Source organism: Stigmatopora argus, chromosome 20 (genome assembly GCF_051989625.1).
Source record: "Stigmatopora argus isolate UIUO_Sarg chromosome 20, RoL_Sarg_1.0, whole genome shotgun sequence".
NCBI classification, from domain to species: Eukaryota; Metazoa; Chordata; class Actinopteri; order Syngnathiformes; family Syngnathidae; genus Stigmatopora; species Stigmatopora argus.
In genome coordinates, this window is record NC_135406.1 from 7,573,493 (window position 1) to 7,597,620 (window position 24,128).

At 41.2% G+C, this 24,128-nt stretch overlaps 2 protein-coding genes, 1 long non-coding RNA gene and 2 other non-coding genes across 5 annotated transcripts in view; all 5 read right to left on the reverse strand.

Moving 5' to 3' along the window:
* Positions 1 to 24,128, reverse strand: part of LOC144065881 (uncharacterized) — a 155,121-nt gene that overhangs the window by 119,184 nt on the left and 11,809 nt on the right. The window lies entirely within an intron of this gene.
* On the reverse strand, positions 1,072 to 1,145 carry trnai-aau (transfer RNA isoleucine (anticodon AAU)). Its single transcript has one exon. It is a non-coding gene; the product is annotated as a tRNA-Ile (tRNA).
* On the reverse strand, positions 1,460 to 1,533 carry trnai-aau (transfer RNA isoleucine (anticodon AAU)). The gene has a single exon. It is a non-coding gene; the product is annotated as a tRNA-Ile (tRNA).
* Positions 11,779 to 19,315, reverse strand: LOC144065961 (uncharacterized). The gene is made up of 2 exons (XR_013297361.1): positions 16,742 to 19,315; positions 11,779 to 16,684 (listed from the first exon to the last, which is right to left on the reverse strand). It is a non-coding gene; the product is annotated as an uncharacterized LOC144065961 (long non-coding RNA).
* The window catches only part of LOC144065877 (uncharacterized), a 6,836-nt gene continuing 4,303 nt past the window's right edge, over positions 21,596 to 24,128 (reverse strand). The window contains exon 2 of the mRNA XM_077589083.1: positions 21,596 to 24,128. This exon is cut by the window's right edge and continues 745 nt beyond it. Within this exon, the coding sequence (XP_077445209.1) occupies positions 22,640 to 24,128 (1,489 nt within the window). The 3' untranslated portion in view covers positions 21,596 to 22,639.

Genomic DNA, 24,128 nt, shown 5'->3' on the forward strand with positions numbered 1-24,128 from the left:
GATGTAGCAGAACCGAGCCGTAAAATGACAGCAATCGGGTCAAATCCATCCTAAAACAGCATTTAATGATTAAATACAAATACTGGATGATATCGCGATGGAGGCAAAAAAACGTCTATAGACGTCCATTCGCCAAACGGCTCAAAATGCTCTCAAATTCGGTCAAATCCAGCTGAAAACAGCGTTTAATGATTAAATACAAATACCAGTATTTGTATTTAATCATTAAACTAACAAATACTAGTACGACCTGTCCGTCTGTCACGACATCATGATTGCTCGCTATCGGCACACCAGTATCACACCTGCCACAAGCAGGTGCATGTCAATGTTCCCTCTAATTTTTCATGTAAAACATGCTGTAAAACAAGAAAAACATGAGTGGACAGAGCTACTGCCACTGGCTGCCACTTAAACGGCGCCATCATGGGGAAAGGGGTAAAAAAAAAAAAAAAAAAAAAAATTAAAAAAAAAAAAATCGATCTTTCATATTAAGACGGGGGCCGCAAATTATCGTCCCGAGGGCCGCAGTTGGCCCGCGGGCCGCAAGTTTGAGACCCCTGGTCTAAACTCATACTCGCGCATGCTAGCAATTAGCATGAAAAGCTAAGGTTCAGAACATTAACCCACTAGCATTAGCAAGGTAGCTCAGTCAACTTACCAGACAGATAGACAACTCTGTTACAGCATTTTGTTGATTCTATTTTAAGAGTTTTTACATCTTTATTTGGAGATTTTTGCACTTGTGACGACTATTAAGAGTAATCCTATTATCATTTTCTACAGGCTTCCTCATTGGAGGCTAAGCAAAGTTGAGAAACACTGTTCTGCCCGCTTGAGTATGAAGACAAATTTAATTTCACAACAATTTGGGAAGGACAGAAATGTGGTGGGAACAAACCTCAAGTATTCCCTCACTGAGATGATTCACATCCTGGGTGGCGTCTTCTGCCTTGTGGAGCTGAGAATGTATCAGATCACAGAAACTGAGGAAACATCAAGACAAGACATTATGTTATGTTTGGGCAAAATAAGTTGTATTAGGAAATTTCAACTATCACAGAGAGGTCATGGCCCATGTGGGGGTTGAGCCCACGACCTTGGCGTTATTAGCACCACACTCTGACCAACTGAGCTAACTGGCCACGTGTCTGAGAATCCAGATTTTGCCTTATGACGCAAATGCAACACGTCAGCTAGCTAAACAGTTATGTTACGGCAAAAGCAGCTATAGTAGGCAATTTCAAATAGTGCAGAGAGGTCGTGGCCCGTACAGGGGTCGAACCCGTGACATTGGCGTTATTAGTACCATGCTCTGACCAACTGAGCTAACTGACCATGTGCCGTAAAATCCAGATTTTTGCGTGATGACACAAATGCAACACGTCAGCTAGCTAAACAATTATGTTACGGCAAACGAAGTTGTAGTCGGCAATTTCAAAAGACTACGGAGAGGTGATGGCCCGTACGGGGGTCGAACCCACGACATTGGTGTTATTAGCACCACACTCTGACCAACTGAGCTAACTGGCCACGTGTCTGAGAATCCAGATTTTGCCTTTTGCCTGATGCAAATGCAACACGTCAGCTAGCTAAACAGTTATGTTACGGCAAAAGCAGCTTTTGTAGGCAATTTCAAATGGTGCAGAGAGGTCGTGGCCCGTACAGGGGTCGAACCCACGACATTGGCGTGATTAGCACCACGCTCTGACCAACCGAGCTAACCAGCCATGAAAAAGCCATTTTTTTGCGTGATGACGCAAATGCAACACTTCAGCTAGCTAAACACTTATGTTACGGCAAAAGAAGTTGGAATAGGCAATTTCAAATGACTACGGAGAGGTCATGGCCCATATGGAGGTCAAATCCACGACCTTGGCATTATTAGCACCTCGCTCTGACCAACTGAGCTAACCAGCTATGCGCAAAGTGGCCATGATTTTTGTGTGATGCCCGCAAGTGCAAATATCAGATAGCTAAATTGTTATGTTACGGCAAAATAAATCATTTTAGGCAATTTATCTTACTCTAGAGCAGGGGTCTCGAACTCAATTTACCTGGGGGCCGCTAGAGGCCGAGTCTGGGTGAGACTGGGCCGCATCAGGATTTCCACAAGAAAAGCACTGATAAAACATTCCAACGTTATCAAATACCTTTATTTTTTAACAAAAAATAATGAATTAAATAAATTAACTTAAAGATGAATAAAAAATAAATCAATCAGTAATATAAAACCAAATAATACTAATGAGCATACAGTAGATATACACTGGCTGGCTAAGTAGAGAAAATGAATTATTTTTATTCCGTTTCAAATGTCTGTATTAACAGCTCTTTAACCTTTAACTTTCTGAACTTGAATGGAACATTGAACATGAAATATTCTGAACACGGCTTCTTTTGCCTACTCCTTGCTGCTAGAGACCTGGCAGCGCTTCTTCTCACATAGTCACATTTGGCTTGAGGGAGGAAGCAGTGGAGACCCTCAGTAGAGCTTGAAGATGCTCATCAGTAAGTCTGGACCTGTACTTGGACTTATTGAAGTTCAAGGTGGAGAAGAGCTTCTCACACAAGTATGTGCTCCCAAAAAGGCACATGGTCCGCTTGAACCTTCGGGAAAGTTCAGGGAAGCTGGGGGTCAACTCTCTCAAAAATTGCCCAAGCTTGTCTGCTTCTCCACTCACCTCCCTGAACTTGGCTTTGAGTGCAGAGTTGCACTGCAGGTCAATGAGCTCCATTTGAAGCTCAGGAGGGGCATCTTGCACATCAAAGGAGAAGGGGTCCGCAAAAATTTGAAATGTGGCTTTGTGTGTCTTGAAGTCTGCAAATCTGTGATCAAATTCCTCCTGTAGCTTCGAAATGGCCTCAACATACTTCTCACCACTGAATGGTGTGCCTGCATCCACGAGAGCCTTGCATGCTGGGAAATGGCAAAGGTTTGTCTGAGAGAGCTGGGCTTTCCATAACACAAGTTTAGTGCAGAATGCTCTCACGTTGTCATAGGCAGCACTGACAAGTTGCCCCTGGCCTTGTAGCTTCTTGTTCAGTACATTAAGCTCATGTGTGATATCAACAAGAAAAGCCAAGTCCATGAGCCATTTGGGATCACTTAGCACAGGATCAATCAACTCACAAACGGCGTAGCTAGCTTTGACTGCTGCATTACTGTCTTTGGTAGCCTTCTTGAAGAGATCCTGTTGCCTCAGAAGACGTGTTTTAAGACTGGCAACCTGGTTGGCTCTCTCATCTCCCTGGTATTTTTCGTACTCCACAGCATGTCTCGTAGTACAATTACGTTTCAAATTGTATTCCTTGTGCACCGCAACTTTTTCAGTGTAAATGAGACACGTCGGGGTGCCCCTGTGTTCAACAAAGAAATATTGCACTCCCCACTTTTCTTGAAACTGTCTGTGCTCATCACCGACCTTTCTCTTCACGGCAGGCTTTGAAAGAGACATCTCTGGGGCTCTGTAATATGTTTTTCCACTTGGAATGAGTCTCGGGTTGATCTTTCACATTCAGTCGCGCGGGTTTGTGGCGCATGTGCACTTTCGCTCTCCGTTTCAATCGCGGAGATGGCTACAGACACTGACACAGGCTGGATCACGGATCATAGCGCCTCATTCAGTTCTATGGTGAGAGCAGCGGAGGAGTGTGCGCGCCGAGCGGAGTGATCGGCCTCACGGCTTCTCCTCCGCCCAGCTGATTGGAGGAATGAATGAGTGAGTGAGCGAGGCACTGGACAGTCCGGCCGATGTCCCGCCCTCCAGAGCCGTATACCTCACCGTGATTGGTTCATTCAGCTCCGAACCAAAGTTCCCTCTAATTTTTTGTTGGTCTGAGCAGAAAGACAACCTCCCCGAGCGCACTGAGTACCAGTGTGAGCGACATCATCGGTACTCGGATGATTCGCCTAAAGACGTTTCGCCGACGGACGTTTGACAGACGGGCAGGTCGCCGAATGGACGTTCCACCGAACGTTCATTCGGCCGAACGGAGGTTCCGCCGAAACGGGATTCGAACGCTCGCCCCGCCGGATCGTGTGTGTACAAGTTTTTCAACCTCGGCCCGCGGGCCATATACGGCCCGTTAGGATTTTTAATCCGGCCCGCCGCCGGTGTTGTCCAAATTATAGTAAAAATCAATGTTCGTCTACCATCAATGGCAGTCCGGGAATAAGCACTCTTGGGCAGGCAGATGTAGCAGAACCGAGCCGTAAAATGACAGCAATCGGGTCAAATCCATCCTAAAACAGCATTTAATGATTAAATACAAATACTGGATGATATCGCGATGGAGGCAAAAAAACGTCTATAGACGTCCATTCGCCAAACGGCTCAAAATGCTCTCAAATTCGGTCAAATCCAGCTGAAAACAGCGTTTAATGATTAAATACAAATACTAGTATTTGTATTTAATCATTAAACTAACAAATACTAGTACAACCTGTCCGTCTGTCAAACCTCCATCGGCGAAACGTCTTTAGGCGAATCATCCGGTCACGACATCATCATTGCTCGCTATCGGCACACCAGTATCACACCTGCCACAAGCAGGTGCATGTCAATGTTCCCTCTAATTTTTCATGTAAAACATGCTGTAAAACAAGAAAAACATGAGTGGACAGAGCTACTGCCACTGGCTGCCACTTAAACGGCGCCATCATGAGGAAAGGGGTAAAAAAAAAAAATAAAAAAAATAAAAAAAAAAAAAAAAATTAAAAATAAAATAAAATTGATCTTTCATATTAAGACGGGGGCCGCAAATTATCGTCCCGCGGGCCGCAGTTGGCCCGCGGGCCGCATGTTTGAGACCCCTTCTCTAGAGCAAGAGTGTCAAACCTGGGTTGGTTTGCGGGCTACATTAACATCAACAACATTTCATGTGGGCCAGACCATTTTAGATCTAATGTCTAGATTTTTTTTAATTGTTCTAAATTGGATTAAAAGAACTGGCTCAAAAGCCCTAAATATTCAGTTTTTATAGATCTAAAGCAATGTTTGTTTGAGCTTTTTTTTCTTAATATTGGAAAATGTCTTTTAATCATGTTTTTTATTTAAAGTGGAAACAAAATATTTTTTTAATTGGAAAATGGAAAATATTTGTATAGTTAAACTAAAAACACAAAAGAAAAAAATTGGATTAAAAAATTGCAATGCTTGATTTTAAAAAGGGGAAAATCAGGAAATGTAATGTACATCTATAATCATTTGAATGTGATCCTAAAACAGAAAGTCGGCACTCATGATTTACTTTCCCGGGCCGCACAAAATGATGCAGCGGGCCAGATTTGGCCCCCGGGCCACCACTTTGATGCCCATGCGCTAGAAAGGTCGTGCCTGCTTGGGGATCGAACCCATGACTTAGACATTTTCAGCACCACGCTCTGACTAACTGAGCTAAACAGCAATGTGCTGGGTTTAGCTCAGGTGCAACTGGCGGGCGAGTCGGCACGGAGATGAGGGGAGCTTGGACGGGGGAGTTCGAGCGGAGAGCTCGGACGGGCGAGGTCGAGTGGGGAGCTCGGACGGGTGAGGTCGAGCGGGGAGCTCGGACGGGTGAGGTCGAGCGGGGAGCGGCGAGTTGGAATTGAAAGTGCTTCTAATAGGGTACCGAAACGTTTAGGTCTCCCTAGCTGCACTGGCATTTGCCCCCACATCGGAGCCAAATCACCACCAGGTTTTGATCGGTTGACAGCTCCGTCCCTCTCTTTACCCGAGTATCCAAGACATGCGGCTGTCCTGATGCCAAGTGCACATATGGACACCCTTATGCTTGAACATGGTGTTCATTATTGCCAATCCACTACGAGCGCAGAAATCCAACAATAGAACACCACTCGGGTTTCGATCAGGGGGGCCGTTCTTCCCAATCACTCCCTCGAGGTCTCACATCAGCATTGAAGTCCCCCAGCAGAACAAGGGAGTCCCCATAAGGAGCACTCTCCAGCACCCCCTCCAAGGACTCCAAAAGGGGTAGGTACTCTGAACTGCTGTTTGGTGCATGCACACAAATCAGGTGCCGTCCCCCCACCCGAAGATGGAGGGATGCTGGAAGTGTCCAACCCCCCTTGAGAGGGCTGGTACCGGAACCCAAGCTGTGTAGTGCTGAGCCAAACTATGTCGAGCCGGAATTTCTCAACCTCACGCTCAGGCTCTTTCCCAACCAGAGAGGTGACATTCCACGCCCCAAACGATAGTTTCTGCAGCCGGGGATCGCCTTCTTTAGCCCCTCTCACAGGTGGTGAGCCCATGTGAGGGGGAACCCACGTCGCCTCTCCGGGCTGTGCCCGGCCGGCCGGGCCCCATGGGTCTAGGCCCGGCTACCAGGCGCTCGCCATCGCTCCCCTCCTCCGGGCCTGGCTCCAGAGTGGGGCCCCGGTGACCCGCGTCCGGGTGAGGGAAGATGTCGTCCAATAATGTTGCTCATCATAAGAGGTCTTCTGAGCCATTCTTTGTCTGATCCCTCGCATCAGACCAGTTTGCCATGGATAACCCTACCAGGGGTACAAGGCTCTGGACAACATAGCTCCAAGGGTCACTGGGACTGACAAACCCCACCACTGGGACACACAAACCCCACCACCACGATAAGGTAATGATTCGTCGGTGGGGTATTATTAGCTTAAGTGCAAGTTTAAATTCAACATGGTATCTTGATTTGTAAATCCCGGGGCCGAATGTCTCGTACCGCGTTTTTTATTGTAATGGAAATTTTTAAATGCGTAATGGATGACTCTGTGAATAGCAGGACTAACCAAGGCTATGCCAGTCCCCGGCCGAGACCGAGGTTCTTGCGCTGGTGGTCCTCAGGAGCTCCGTCAGCAGGTGGGAATACCCACGTGCTCTCAGTATATCTGCTTCGATTTGATTGATTAGTTTTGTGAGTAACCTTGTGAACTGTGAAGTAATATGTCAGAAGAAGCAGAGTGGTGCAGCGGAAGCGTGGTTGGCCCATAATCCAGGGCTCAATGGATCGAAACCATTCTGTGCTACAAACATCAGTTCTTTTTGGTAGAAGCAAACTACCCCACTTCCAAGTGTTACCATTGCTGTGAAAATTTGTTCTTGAAAATTAGTAATTCGGTAAAACTTCTCTTTTCTCATTTTCTCCTGAGGGATTCCTACTGATCAAAAATCAGATCGGAAATCTGACCTGATCGCATCATTTTCACAAGATCGGAATTTGATAAAAAACGCATTGTTTTTTTGAAATGCCTTGATATTCTCATGAAGGCGGAAGTGATACCGCGAAACATGTCAGGTAAGGCCTAAAATTCATTGTGAAAAAGGAACAGAAAATAGTCAAATAGGAAAATTCATTTTTATTTCATTACATTTAGTCCATTTTTCTTTTTGTCATCTATTTCAAATATTAACAACAAGTGATTAATTGCATTCTATTTTCATACACTTTGAGAGCATGTTCTCAACAAAAAGAAAATGCATTACCAGTTAAAAAAACAACTGAACAAGACAGGTAAAAAAAGTGAAAACAATGGAAAATTACATCTAAATATGAGAAAAGAAATTCCTGTCCTTAGGAATAAAACATTGGCAACAAACTGAGCAAAAAAGTTGCTCTCTTACTGAATGTTTGAAAAGGTCTTTGCGCTGTGTGGGTTTGTTGTGTGATGCTTTAAGTTTTCCTTCCAAATGAATGTTTGACTACAGAGTGGCCAAGAAGAGGAGTTTCAAATTCTATACGAGAGGAAACTTAGAAGCGTACTTGTCATTAAGGTGACTTGATGACTGGGCTGTCTCGCACTGTCTTTGCCAAATATCTGGATAAAACATGATTGTGCTGAATGGAGGTAGGTGTGTACGCGAGCACGGATCCTCCTGTCTAGAATTTGGGGGACGCAGTCCACGCGAGACTTCCAAATATGTCGATAACTGCTGTTTGCTCGATTTTTGAATGTATTTTTTTTCTGAGGAAAAAATAAATAAAAACGAAAAACAAACAAGAAAAAAATAATTCAAAAACATAACGCCAAAAATACATTTTGAAAAACAAAGAAAAACACCCTCAGACAATAAATTAATTTGAAAAACAAAGAAAAAAAATACTTCAAAAAAACAACACCACACCAAAGATGAATTAATTTGAAAAACGGCCAGGACTTTATTTTATTTTCAAGGTGAGTGCGATCAGCTTCCGTAAACCTGAACCCCATTAGAAAGAAATTAATTCAACATCACCTTTTATTTTGTCTCATGAAGGTCCCCTAACATAATGAAACAAAACATAAACAGCTCACTGAAACGAACATGGATGTAATCTTAAACTTCCTTTAGTACACAACAGACAAACTGTTAGGGTTGCTTGGTTTTGTTATGCTTTTTCCCGCCTGGTTTCCTGTCTGAGTGATTGCCCATTGTGTTCAGCTGTCGTGTCTCCGCCCCTGGTGTATCCTTCCTCCCTCTTGTGTTTCCCAGGTGTTCCTAATTGTCTCGTCAACACGTGTCAGTCTATTATAACCCCACTGACTGCTTTGTCATTGTTGGATCGTCTGCTGATGACAAGATGGCAAAACATTTGCTCACGAATCAAGTCCAGTTTGCTTACATGTCACCTTCATCTCTCCCCCTTCAGGTTTTGATGAATGCATTGAGTCACAAGGAGAGCTACTCCTGCAGGATTCCTTCAAGGTCTGGGATTCAAGAATAGCCTTGAGCATGGGGAAAAATAGACAAATCTTCCTCTTGAAGTCCATGATGGTGTGCAAGGTGGTCAAGGATGCTTAGAGAACGAGTACATTTACAAGAAAAAACTCATGCGAGTCATCCTTAACCCACTTCGTACCGATGCAATGTTCTCCATCAAAATGTTCATTATGCCATTTCTTCTATAGATGGCAGACATCAAGCTGACTGAGCACCTTAAAAGAGACCCCCGCACGTTTACTTTTTTAGTGGTCCACCTTTCCTGGAGGTGGAGCAGTATTGTTCTGAAGGTTAGTGTCATTGTCAAGAATAAAAGTTCAGCAAGAATTATGGTCAACATTTTCATCAAAAAAGCACTGATTAAAAAGTGTTTGTTTTCCAAATTGTCTTAACGTTTTAAACATCGTCCTTGTCAATAAGCTTCGACGATTGAGACCAAGTTGGAATGAATCAGCCATATGCGAAAGCTGATCCAGGAGCACACCAATGACCTGAGGGGGGCAGTCAAGGAGACAAATACCGAGTTGGAATGAATCGGCCATATGCGAAAGCTGATCCAGGAGCACACCACTGACCTGAGGGGGCAGTCAAGGAGACAAATACCAAGTGAGGAGATATCATCATGGAAACATGTGGATGAGATGGTGACATGGTGGGATCTGGCGGGTTATCCTTCATGTACCATTTTAATTGTTCATCAGAAAAATGTGTATTGAAAGCCACTCCGGGTTACCAATAAACAAATCGCCACAATGTATTTGCCAAGTGTGTCCTTCAATTGTTTGTAACGAATCAGTATAGACCTCATTACCTTGCCTATCATAGTAGAGCGTGCAATGCAAGCAGTCAGAAACCAAATCATATGTACGTAGGTGCCGTACCCAGGGCAGTCACAAAGGCCAGTAGTGTTCGGCTTGTTTCCAGCCGTCGGAGTCGGTGTTAATGCGAGCCCAGTAGATGTCAGCTGATAGATCTGTAATACAACTTCAGGAATAGGCACAGAAAAAGTGAGATCAATTTAAAGGAAATAGGTTTATTACCAGACTGCAAGATGGAGAGAGAGCTCTAACAGTGGTGAACCGCTCAGCGTGGTGTCCTTTGCAAGTCTCTCTCCGAATGAACAGTGGGTCAGTCTTTATATAGGAAAACAGGGAAATATTTCTAAGACAGTGATGTAGGACAAAGTTTATGTAAACAAAACTTTAGGCTGATATGGTTAGACATTTGCAGGGCTAAGTTGTATGCAAACACGATATTTTTATAGCTCACACAAACTGCCGCAGCCTATCTTACATCGCGCGATTCGAACAAACAATTATTAAGCTAGTTGGCCACATCGCACAATACAAGCAAACAATTGCAAAGCCAGCTTATTAGCCTATCTTACATTCCACGATCTTGACAAACAATTGCAAAGCCAGCTAGTTAGCCTATCTTACATTCCACGATCCTAACAAACAATTGCAAAGCCAGTTTGGCCAGTCTATCTTACATTTTACGATCTTAACAAACAATTGTAAAGCGAGTTTGGCCACATGGCGCGACATGAACAAACAATTATTAAGCCAACTAGCCAGTCTATCCCACACAGCAAAGATTGGGGCAGTTGCTTGGTGGTGCCTTGCAGGAGAGTCTTGGAGTTGTTGTCCATCTGGACAGGACACATCTTTATAAGGTCCTGGCCCATCAAGTTGACAGGGCACTTTGGAGCATAGATGAAGGAATGAGTGATAGTCAGTGAGTAGCACTTAGTGGCTACTGGGGAAGTTAAAGGCAGGATGATCTCTTCACCCTTGGATCCTAGTAGTGGTATGATAAGTTCACCAATAGGCATTCTCAAATGCCCGCACAAATAAAGAGATGGGGCAATCCTCTGTGAAATTCTTGCAAGAGAGAATCGAATCGACTCGTCTCTGTTCAGGTTCATTCTCACGTTACACGCATCTTTCCCCTGTTTTAGCTTCAAGGACCATAGTTACAATGGACGTCTCAGCTCTCAAGGGAGGGTTGGGAAAATAGGAGTGAGAAGTCAATAGTAAAGGACCCTAGTTACAATACAAGTTTTAGCTCTCAAAACAAATGAAGGACATGTAGAGACGAAGGTTCTTCTCCACATCCCAGCAGTCCAAAAGGATTCGACGTTCCTGTTGTTTGGTCTAACTAAGGAGCAAAGCATTTACTTCATTGCAAGCAGATGTAGACTATAATAACTTTTCTTGTGTTAATGAGCTAAGTAAAGCAAAGCGTACTTCATTGCGAGCAAATATATAATAATGTAAGACTAATAACCCTAACAGTATATTTTTCAATAGAATTGAATCACAATCTCCCCCTGTTTGCAAGGATTAATATATTAAGCCTGTACCCTTTACAGCAATTAAGCCACATAAAATGCATGCTAATCAAAAACTCCAAATTCATTGAATAATGTGTATCGCGCAGTTGTTTGAAATGAGCAATACCCCAATCTAGTAGTTTTTTGCAAACATTTAACATTACATTCCCTTTGTAGTTTGTCTATCATCTCCTATAAAACTTTCTTACTCGATGTTTTTCCAATAGTTGCACATAAAATAAAAATCTAGTTACATATCTCCCAATTATCCCCTTCAACATCAAAAAGATAAACTCAATTTACCGTTAATTTCAGAAGTTAGCGTATTTTCACACCTGTAGAAAGAAAACAATCTTTTATATATTAATTTGTCAAATTGTTCAAATTAATGTGTTCATTAAATCTGAGCAAATAACGCTTCTCTTTTTTGTCACCTTTGAATTTGGAAGGCTGATTTTGTCAACAAAAAGACCCAAAAAGTATTTTCCCCAAAAAGAGTTTTATTGGAACTACCAAAAAAATGACACGTTAAATCGGTTTAACATTGTGATTCATCTTATAATATGACAAAAGTATAAGGACATTGTACTACTTATTTATTTATTTTGAGCAAATTCATTATCTTTCACACCATATTTCTAATCATGTTTCTTAGATCCTAGATTCAATATATCAATCATTTTCATTCAAATGTATCATGTTTGAATAACACTCAATATTCTTATTGGATTTGCTAGCAAATTCAATAGACAAAAATAATGATTCAAACCTTTTAAATCATTATTAGTAATATTTAATTAAAAAAGGAAAAACATCTTTCAACAAACTCTGCTTACAACTTGCAAGGAAAATGCGATGCGACGCCGTCTTAGTCCACAGTGCATTCTGAATTGCAGTAACTGAATCATTGTATTTAATCGCGACACTCGAAAAACATGGTTATGTAATCAGTACAATAACACCCTCGCTGGTTAGAAAAACAACAGTGTGAGGAATGCTTTCAAGGTAAACAAAGCAAAGCCGTATTTTCAAACAATAATGCGATTATCGCCATCTTCTGCTGGAGTCCCGTCAAAACAGTCCCGTTGTGTTCTGCCGAAAAGCGTGTGTGAAAACAATGTGTCCTCGAGCTGTGGGGCCTTGAGAAGACGATGTGGAGGAAAAGTGTCCATGGTTCCATGAATTGGTTTATAGCCTTATTACTTATTGAAAAATGCTTACAACACATATAGAATATTCATAATAATTCTAACATTCCCTCCTTTTACTATATGTTTGTTATTCATTTTATGACAAATTCAAAATAGAGGGATATCACCGTTGGCTGTTTTAATTTTACCCGCTTAGGCTCTATTCGTTCGGCAGAAAATAAGATCATTTTCGTCCAATCCATCCTCGTAATTACCATGCTCTTGGAATTCACTGTTAGTGTCAGCACTTCAGTAGGAGATATAATTCATGCAATTTGGAATTTGTAGGGGCAATCGCAGTGGTTATAAGTCGGCTCATCAAAGATCTTAAGCAGGGAATAATACAACACCCACATAATGTCAAAATCGTAGCAAAAAGGGCTACCACAAATTAGGCCAAATCATTATTAGTGAGGCCACAAATCTGTCAGCGGACATTATTCTACTCCAGGATGCTTTTTCATCTTGCGGTTTAGGGTCTGCAGGCCATCGTTGGCCCTGGTGTGGGACCCAGTGGGGGGCGTGTTGTTGAGTGCAACATTTTCAAACGTTGCATACGCCCCCTGCTCCTTCAAGAAGCATTTCAACCGCTGCACGATCCTGGAACGCCGTCAGACTAGTGGCTGCCAGTTGTTCCTTTATCGCCACAAATCCCTGTTCAGTATAATTTCCAAGTTTTTGGACATTGTGATGCAGGTAATTTATCCAATCAACATTTTTGTTTGGAGTAATTAAAAGAAAAATATACTCCCAACCTGCTGCGATCTGATTAGCCAACTTATACTCATCCTCGTGGATGCCAATCGCATCAATGTATGTCGGATCACCCTCTCTCCATGCGACGCCGTCGCGAGGGGCCCGCCATCATACCTGATTTCTGTGCGGCCAATTGTATCTCCTCTACTGTAGATGGAAAAACAGACACTGGTAATAGCAGTGAGACCAAGGCCCAAAGTCCTGCTGTCATTTTGGCAGGAGTCGTATAATTTGTTTTGACCCCACCACCACCATAGGTCAGAACGTGGAATCAGGGGTGTAGTCTGTTTTAGGACGTGGGCACACCACGTCACATTTATCGCTCCCAGTGCCGGTCCGTGCCCTGTGAGGACTAAGCAGGTAAAATGATTAAACGCGACATGTGTTGAAAAGTTAGGCTTGTCCTTTGCTGCCGTTGTAACTGGGTAGACATTATTCCATTTCATACATTTTGGGCTTACATCTTTTGTCAATATCAATTCTTTGAAAAACGATACAGTATGTACAGATATTACAGTCTGGTAAAATTCGATTCAATCCAAGATCAATATATGAGTACAGTTCAATGAGCCTTTATGCCACAATAATTGGTATAAATTATTGTAATAAATATTGGTATAATTCTAATTATAAATTATTTCCTCTTTTGTGTAACACTTCTAAACAGAACTTGTAGTATGAGACCTTTATATAACACTAAAAATTTTGCATTATCTCCTTTACACAATCAGGGGTAATTTGCGCGGGTACTACTCTTAAGAGAGGTCGGCCCCCCATACATGTTATACAGGTTTGATACAGGTTTGATACAGGTTTGATTTATAATAGCTGCATTTTCCATCAACAATAACCAATTATTTCTTACCGCCTCCCGTTTGGGAACTCCCCGTTGCAGAAATGAATTCTCTGGTCATCTCAGATTTTAATTTTACTATGGCGGATCCGGGTGTTTCCATCTCCGACGACCTTCTTACCCATGGACTTAGGAAAAACGTCAGACAAAGATTCACAAGTTAATTTGTCAGTCTGAATTATGATTTGTAATGCCCCACCGTATGGGTTAATTTTATCGAAGGCCTGATGGTTTTTTGCACACGTGTGTCATCCAAGCTTGCCAATCTAGACCAGTTTCTGCAACAAGGTTTCCCCAATCTGTTTTAGGATTATGTACCACACATATTCCATGTGTATCCCTTGAAATGGATACGTAGCTTTTGTAGCTTGACATAAGGGGGAATCGCCCGTGTTTTTGCCATATATCTGCATATAGATTGAATATATAACCTCCCCCTTTTTTGAGGCATGAAATTTACCATGACTCAAAATGGCAGCCCTCCCAGATAAGTCTTTTGTTTTTGTTTAGTCCCCCAGGTTCCCAAAATTCCCCATTGCAGAAATCAAAAAATTTCATTTGGCGAAATTCTTTTCTTTTTGTTTCTGTCCTACTCTGCCACCGCCGTCCTTGAAAGGCTTATCAGCGATTTCAGAAATATTCCACCTTGATATTAGAATATTGATATATCTTGGTGGCCAGCCAATTACAACACAAAAGACAGACACTCATCCACGCTCGCACTCATAATCAAGGAATTTGCTTTGAGTGCTCCCCCAATCATCCACAATTTTGGTTTGTTGGAGTAAAACTGGAGTACCCAGAGAAAACCTACGAATTCTTGAGGACACCAGGAATACTCCACACTCCGGAAGGTCTGGATCCACTCCGCATTAGTAGATCCTCGAACCGCAAGATTGATGCCTGAAGAAACTAGATAATTAATGTATTAGATTCACATGCCACATATCTAAAAATAGAAATTTGTTCAATTGCCACCGCCCCTTACCCCATTCAGTCAGCATGTAGATTGCCATGCGAGTGGCTGTGATTAACTATCTATTCGCCAATAAGGCAATAACGGAAAAGTTGTGACACATTGAAACACACACACACCCCCTTTTTGTATTTTAACCGTTTGTAAAAACTTTATCTCACCCCCTTTCAATGTTATCGAATTTTGCCCATTCTAATCAACCCATCTACTTAAAGCATTTCCCCAAGGTTGATATTTTATAATTTGGAGATGTTATTTTTAAAACATAGACATTATTTCATCACTTGTTTCACACCATGGAAGGCCCTACCTGAATTTAGATTTTTTTGTTTGTTTGTAGATATTCCCCTTTATCTAAGCTTGTTATTGCCCATCGTTATCACCGTAACATTCAGTTGTATTAACCCCATAATTGCAATGCAGTAGGTTTTGGCTAAATTCTTAATTTGTATGCCCCTAAAGCAATAGACAGTAATAACGTCCCAATAGTCATCAATATGACCTACCAAAGCATACGCCCCCTTCAGGTCAAACAAGGAAAGTCTTTTGTGCACCTAAAGACGCTCCATGTTTCTTCTAGGGAAACTATGCCTATCCTTAACCAATTATCTTATCTACCCCAGCCAGGTTCAATTTACCTAACAATTTGGACGAATGCCATGAAATTTCTCATTTCCGCATTGTTAATTTCATGTCTGATTTCTTTAACAACCAAATAACCCTTAATACCTAAGACATAAATTGCACCCCATATTATGTTTACTTAAGATAAGAGCCATTTCTTATAGCTCCCTGTTACCACAAGAAAAATCTACAATAATTAAATTAGTGAAATCCACCTTTTACTAGGCATTTCCTAATTACAATTTTCAATGCTTAATAAAGGACCCACAAATTGTAACCAATATGCCATAATATTGTAAAAAAATCCATTCATTTTTCTTTAACCAGCCAATCTCCTATATTAAAGTAAAAAGAAACCAATAATAACAGTATTATTCCCAATTCCAAAGCCAAACAGATCTTCTATCACCTTGAAAGACATTTCTGATTAAATCCCAAAAATAAATGCGAAGATAATCGCGGAACTCTGCATCCCTTGCAGACCATGTTTTGTTCTTATTCTGAAATGTTTAAACGGAAGCGCGCCCTTACCCGCTGACTGTGACCTTCACGCTCGCTGCAGAAGCAGCTTATCAATGTTGACATTCCTAAGTGCTCTCTTTTCTTTGTGCCCAATCCTTCCCCTCTTGTGCCTCCTGTGAGCAATTATTTTTTAGAGAAGACTAAATTAATAAACTAAATTAATTACTCTCCCGATAACCAACTATATCATCATATCATCATAGTTTGCCAAGACCCCATAATTATAATATGCTGCAAGCACAACTATAACATAGCAAAACCCATTTCTGCCCTCAAGTTTGCTTCAGCACCCCCAAGGCCAATTATTTTAATATTCAGCCGCACCAAAACAGAGCGCTCCCCCCGCAATCAAAGCATTATTCGGCAAGTTTAGAGTCTGACCAAAACGCAGTTTTGGCAACCCCGCTAAACATTTAATTTGCTGTTTTGTATTTCTGTTAACCAAAATATTCCCGCTAGCAGACGGGAACGAAACCAGGATAAGCCACAATAAGCCATTTCATTCCAGTACATTGACAGTACATTTAGTTACTATTAACAAGTATGCCTAGCAGCATCACACAAAAATTTTAATTGCATCCCATTCACGAACAGTGTGATTTCAGGTTTAATTGTATCAAGTGCCAATATCTCCGCTAAATTTAGTTCCACTTCCCTCTGCTCAAATCCATTTCTCGTTTTGAGCAGGCCCCCCGACTAGTCATGCCGATTTGCCTTCACTTTTAGAGGCCCTGTTATTTGGGCAATCGCGGGATATATGACCTATTTTCCCACAGATCCAACAGGCCCTGTTATTTGGGCAATCGCGGGATATATGACCTATTTTCCCACAGATCCAACAGATTTTCTCTCTGTTACCTCGATTTCTGTTGAACTTCCCTGCGTATTTTTTTTTCATTATCCCTGTTAAAAGGTTTACGTTCACATCCCTTATTTTGGTCAAAAATCCCGTCCTCGTTAGAGGGTGCCCCCCCCTTTCTTTTCTTTTTTAACACCTCTTCTGCATGGATCGCCTGATTTACGTATTGTTCAAGCGTGCCCGTAGCCCTGTCTCCCCAATGTTTTTCAACCCATTCCCTAAGCGTATAATTTGAATGAGCATGCAACACATTTTTTAGCTGCTCCTGATAAAGGCTGCCCACCGCGTGGTCTTCAGCGAGGCCGCTGTTGGCCTTAAAACAAGCCGTCATCCTGATTTGATATTCTGCAAAAGGCTCACCATCCCTCTGCTTAGCTCTGCTGATCACGGTATAATTAACTTTTGTTTTAAACTTCCCCGTAACCCGATCAATCAGTTCATGCACTCACAAATTCAAATTACCACCGTCATGACACAACGGGCCACCATCAGCTTTTGGATTCGAACATCCAAATTTAGTAGGAGCCTGCTCCTTGCCCACATTAGTATCAGCAACTTCGATCATGGGATATCGTTCAATAACACATCACTCATTGGCGGCGCCCCAGGCTGGGGAGATAGCGTTTTCTCCCCACGTCCCCCACGGGCCCTCCCGACCTGGTCATATTTGTCGGAGGGGGCCCTCCTTTTTACCAACAACAACAACACACTTCTTCCCCACCGGGCTAGCCGTCCTCTTTTCTGTGGAATAACACAGCCTCTGTGTCTCCAGTCCCACCGCTATCAACTGATTTAACCCATGTATCATAAACCAATAATAGGTATCATTATATCCCTCCTGCTCCATTTTGTTAAGGTTTCCCCCATGTTTAGCACGTATTTCATCCTGTAGTATCAATATCTTATGCATATTAAGCTGGCCAGCAAATCCATATTTATTTATCCATAAGTTTAGGTGTTTAACCCTTGTAGCGCTTTGATTTTCAACAATCCAATCTGTACACGGCAGACGCATCTTAGGATCGTCAATAGCCGTTTTACTGTTTGCACCACCCATTTTTTTGGAGTGGATTTGTGTGCCACCGTAGTACCTTTTTTTTTTTTGTACACGGCAGACGTTTATAGACCACACCGTGTCTACCTGCTAGTGACTAGTATCCACAGGGTTTTTTAAAATCGCTAATCCCCAGGACGCGAGCCTTACTTCTCAAAATAAGGCCTTCGCGTGTGATGCCCTTCACGCACTCGGAACCCGTCAACAATATGCAGCCATCACACGCGGACTCGGCAGAAATGTCGAAAGATGCTTACCAAGAGGATAGTCGTCAACCGATTAGAAAACAGGCGCTGCTGAGAAATAGTCCAGCCTGGAAAAGGGATTCTCGCCGTGCACGGTCACTCCAGATATTAAACCGCAGCGTCTGGATTCCCCATCGGTTTGTTGACCCCGGCTACTCGAAGGACCAAATGTTGGAATAATGATTCAAACCTTTTAAATCATTATTAGTAATATTTAATTAAAAAAGGAAAAACATCTTTCAACAAACTCTGCCTACAACTTGCAAGGAAAATGCGATGCGACGCCGTCTTAGTCCACAGTGCATTCTGAATTGCAGTAACTGAATCATTGTATTTAATCGCGACACTCGAAAAACATGGTTATGTAATCAGTACAATAACACCCTCGCTGGTTAGAAAAACAACAGTGTGAGGAATGCTTTCAAGGTAAACAAAGCAAAGCCGTATTTTCAAACAATAATGCGATTATCGCCATCTTCTGCTGGAGTCCCGTCAAAACAGTCCCGTTGTGTTCTGCCGAAAAGCGTGTGTGAAAACAATGTGTCCTCGAGCTGTGGGGCCTTGAGAAGACGATGTGGAGGAAAAGTGTCCATGGTTCCATGAATTGGTTTATAGCCTTATTACTTATTGAAAAATGCTTACAACACATATAGAATATTCATAATAATTCTAACAGCAGCATATACCAAAAAAATTGAGGAGCACTTCACAGAAAATAACCCAAAGAAGATGTGGCAAGGAATACGACATATTACCAACTACAACAACAATACTATGTCTGTTAATGCAGATGCCTCACTAGCGGAGAATTTGAACCGTTTCTTTGCCCGCTTTGAGACTGACAAATCAGGCCCAGTCTCAACACCCCCACCACCACCCTGCAGCAATACACTGACGTTCCGGGAACAGGAAGTGAGACTGGTAATGCGGTCTGTGAACACCAGGAAGGCTGCGGGCCCTGACGGAGTACCTGGGAAGGTGCTCAAAGCCTGTGCTGACCAGCTGGCTGGAGTCTTCACAAATATTTTCAATTGTTCCCTGCAACTATCCATCATTCCATCTTGTCTGAAATCTGCCACCATCATCCCTGTCCCCAAAAAGCCAACCATTGGCAGCATGAATGATTATAGGCCTGTTGCCCTCACGCCTGTGATCATGAAGTGCTTTGAAAAGTTGGTAGCCCGCCATATCAGGAATACAATCTCTCCCTCAATTGACCCTCACCAGTTTGCTTATAGGGCAAATAGGTCCACTGATGATGCTATTGCCATTGCTCTTCATACAGCACTGAGCCATCTGGAACACCCTGGGAACTACGTGAGGATGCTCTTCATTGACTACAGCTCAGCCTTCAATACCATAAAACCGGACATTCTGACTGACAAACTCTCCCACCTTGGACTATCCTCTTCAATCTGCTGCTGGATAAAGGACTTCTTGACCAACCGCCCACAGACTGTTAGACTTGGTCCCCACCTCTCTTCCTCCATTACACTAAGCACTGGCTCCCCTCAAGGCTGTGTACTGAGTCCTCTTCTGTACTCCCTGTACACCTACGACTGTGCAACCACCCACCAGTCTAACGCCATCATCAAATTCGCTGACGACACCACTGTGGTCGGACTCATCTCAGGAGGGGATGAGTCGGCTTACAGAGATGAGGTCAACAATTTGTCTTCGTGGTGCTCGGTGAACAATCTCACACTGAACACCACGAAAACTAAAGAAATAATCTTGGACTTTCGCAAACACGGCACAGATCTGGCCCCACTCCTCATAAATGGAGTATGTGTAGACAGGGTCCAGTCCTTTAAATTCCTGGGGGTCCACGTCACGGACAAGCTCTCATGGTCTACAAACACCACGGCAGTGGTGAAGAAGGCTCAGACACGACTCCATTTCCTCAGGGTACTCAGGAAGAACAACTTGGGCTCCAATCTTCTGAGAACCTTCTATAGAACCACTGTAGAGAGCATCCTGGCGTACGGCATCACAGTGTGGTACGCTGGAAGCACGGCGGCAGACAAAAAGGCCATGCAGAAAGTGATTAACACTGCCCAGAGGATTGTCGGCTGCTCTCTGCCCTCACTTGAAGACATTGCCAGCCCGCGTTACCTCAGCAGAGCCAAGCACATCATAGGGGACCCTTACCACCCTGGTCACAATCTGTTCCAGCTGCTGCCCTCTGGCAGACGCTATAGGTCCCACAAAGCTCGGACAAATAGGCTTAAGGACAGTTTTTTCCCCACATCCATCAGACATCTAAACTCGCGCTAACATACACACATTCCCTTCTGCGGCATATGAATAGATGTTTGGTTGGTGATCTGCCTCCTACTAGCTGACTTGAAGGAAGGTAAGTGGCAGACAGTGTGCGGTAATCGAGAGGTAAGCGACCTGTATGTAATCAAGAGGTAAGCGACCTGTATCCACAACAGCGGAATGACAAATTACAGGTCCGTAACTTACACTTATTTAGGTCTTTTGCCGATTAAACGTAGCTTATGGAGAAGCACCATCAATTTCGTCACACGCAGTTTCTGCGTGTGATGACAAGTAGGCTTTTTTGTGTTGTGGTAATGACGACATGGCCTATGTCCGATTATTATTATATACACATATATATACACATATCCATATATACACATATATACATATATATACACATATATACATATATATACACATATATACATATATATACACATATATATATATACACATATATATATACACATATATATATACACATATATACACATATATACATCTATATACATATATATATACATATATACACATATATATATACATATATATACATATATATACACATATATATATATATACACATATATACACATATATATACATATATATACACATATACATATATATATACATGTATATACATATATATATATACACATATATACATACATATACATATATATATATACACATATATATATATATATACATATAAATATATATATATATATATATATACATATATATACATATATATACATATAATTACATATATATACATATATTTAAATATGTATATATACATATATATACATACATATATACATACATGTATATACATACATATATATACACATATACATACATACATATACACATATATATATATACATATATATATACATATATATATACATATATATATATATATATATATATATATATATACACATACATATATATATATATATATATATATATATACATACATATACATATATATATATATATATATATATATATATATATATATATATATATATATATAAATATTATATCTAAAATAGTCCGGCCCACATGACATCGAGTTGGCGTTAATGCACCCTTGGGTTTTTTGTATAAAGTTTCCTGCAGTGGTTTTTAATGTCCACCAGGTGTCAGTATTCTGCGAAGCAGTGGGTCACTGTATGGAAATGACAAGTGATGCTCACAAACCCATCACTCGTAGTGAGTCAATACAATCATTACGGTATACATAAAGAGTTTTAATTCAAAACACAAAGAGCAAACTGAAAACATGAGCCAAAAATCAAAAATTACACCCCCCAAAATTAAAATGAACAAAAAGCCACAGGAAGCAGTAAGCCATGGGTTAACGAGACATGGAAAACAGGTGGGTGACACACAGGGGAGGTGACCACAGGTGAAAGCAATGTACATTTCACAACGATAAGTTTCAAGCCATCAATATTTTTTTCATACTAATGATTATACATAAGAATATTGAGTATTATCCGTTTGTTCAACATTAAAATAAAATAAAAAACAATTCAAATTTGACTTCATATACCAACTGCCAGGTCTATTTACATACAGATCAAATCCGTTTGGATAAATATAAAAAGGAAAACTACTCCAAAATGAACCCAAAGTAAGTTCTTATAGTTAAAAAAGGAAAAGAATGTAGTTTACAAAGCTAATAGAAAATTCTGAAGATTAAATGAAATAAAACAACATTTGACTTGTTTTTCTCTTTTTCAAACAGACACAAATTCACAGCAGACTAATTTTATCAACATGATTCAAAAATGACACGAGGGATTCTCATCATTTTTGCCAATTGATAGATAACATACACACACACATTTGTGTCTTTTAAGTCTTATGAATAAATCCTTGGCAACAAACTTAGTATTATGTATTATTAAGTATTTTTAACCAATGTGTTGAACCAAAAATTGAGCAAAGAAAGGGCTTTTCGCCACTGCGGGTTGTTAAGTCTTCTTTTCAGGTTCCCTTCTGTCAAAATGTTGGAACATTAACTGCACCTGGAAAAGGTTTTTGAATTGTGTAGCTTTTTAATTAGGCTGTTGTAGCGAATCTGTGGCCACAGACTGAGCAGGAACACATTGTTCTCCTGTGTGGGTTAATAAGTGTTCTTTTAAGCTTCTCCTTTGGGAAAATGTTTGACCACAAACTGAACACGAAAATGGTTTTTCACCTGTGTGGGTTTTTATCGTTCCCTTATCTGTAAATGTTTTACCGCAAACTGCACACGAGAATGACTTTTAAACTGTGTGTGTTCTTGCATGACTAATTAAGTTATCCTTCCGTGTGAATGTTTGACCACAAAGTGAACACGAAAATGGTTTTTCACCAGTGTGGGTTCTTGTGTGGATTTTTAAGCTTCCTTTCTGTGTGAATATTTGACCACAAACTGAACACGAAAATGGTTTTTCACTCGAGTGTGTTCTCGTGTGCATTTTTAAGATTCCCTTCTCTGTAAATCTTTTACCACAAACTGAACACGAAAATGGTTTTTCACCTGTGTGGGTTCTTGTGTGCATTTTTAAGGTTTTCTTCTCTTTAAATCTTTGACCACAAACTGAACACGAAAATGGTTTTTCACCAGTGTGGGTTCTTGTGTGCTTTTTTAAGGTTCCCTTCTCTGTAAATCTTTTACCACAAACTGAACACGAAAATGTTTTTTCACCAGTGTGGATTCTTGTGTGCTTTTTTAAGTTTCCCTTCTCTGTAAATGTTTTACCACACACTGAACACGAAAATGGTTTTTCACCAGTGTGGGTTCTTGTGTGCGTTTTTAAGAGTCCCTTTTGTGTAAATCTTTGACCACAAACTGAACACGAAAATGGTTTTTCACCAGTGTGTATTTTTGTGTGTATTTTTAAGATTCCCTTCTGTGTAAATCTTTGACCACAAACTGAACACGAAAATGTATTTTCACCCGTGTGTGTTCTTGCATGACTATCTAAGTCTCCTTTCTGTGTGAATCTTTGACCACAAACTGAACACGAAAATGGTTTTTCACCCGTGTGTGTTCTTGTGTGTCTTTTTAAGTGATGCTGTAGAGAAAAGGTTTTACCGCAAACTGAACACGAAAATGGTTTTCCACCAGTGTGGGTTCTTGTGTGCCTTTTTAAGTTTCCCTTCTCTGTAAATGTTTTACCACAAACTGAACACGAAAATGGTTTTTCACCAGTGTGGGTTCTTGTGTGTATTTTTAAGCTTTCTTTCTCTTTAAATCTTTTACCACAAACTGAACACGAAAATGGTTTTTCACCAGTGTGGGTTCTTGCATGACGATTTAAGGGTCGCTTCTCTGTAAATCTTTGACCACAAACTGAACACGAAAATGGTTTTTCACCAGTGTGGGTGCTTGTGTGCGATTTTAAGTAATGCTGTTGAGAAAAGGCTTTACCACAAACTGAACACGAAAATGGTTTTTCACCAGTGTGGGTTCTTGTATGACGAATTAAGTTTCCCTTCCGTGTGAATCTTTGACCGCAAACTGAACACGAAAATGGTTTTTCACTAGTGTGGGTTCTTGTGTGGATTTTTAAGCTTTCTTTCCGTGTAAATCTTTTACCGCAAACTGAACACGAAAATGTATTTTCACCTGTGTGTGTTCTTGCATGACTATTTAAGTGTTCCTTCCGTGTGAATCTTTGACCGCAAACTGAACACGAAAATGGTTTTTCACCAGTGTGTGTTCTTGCATGAATATTTAACTTTCCCTTGTGTGTAAATGTTTTACCA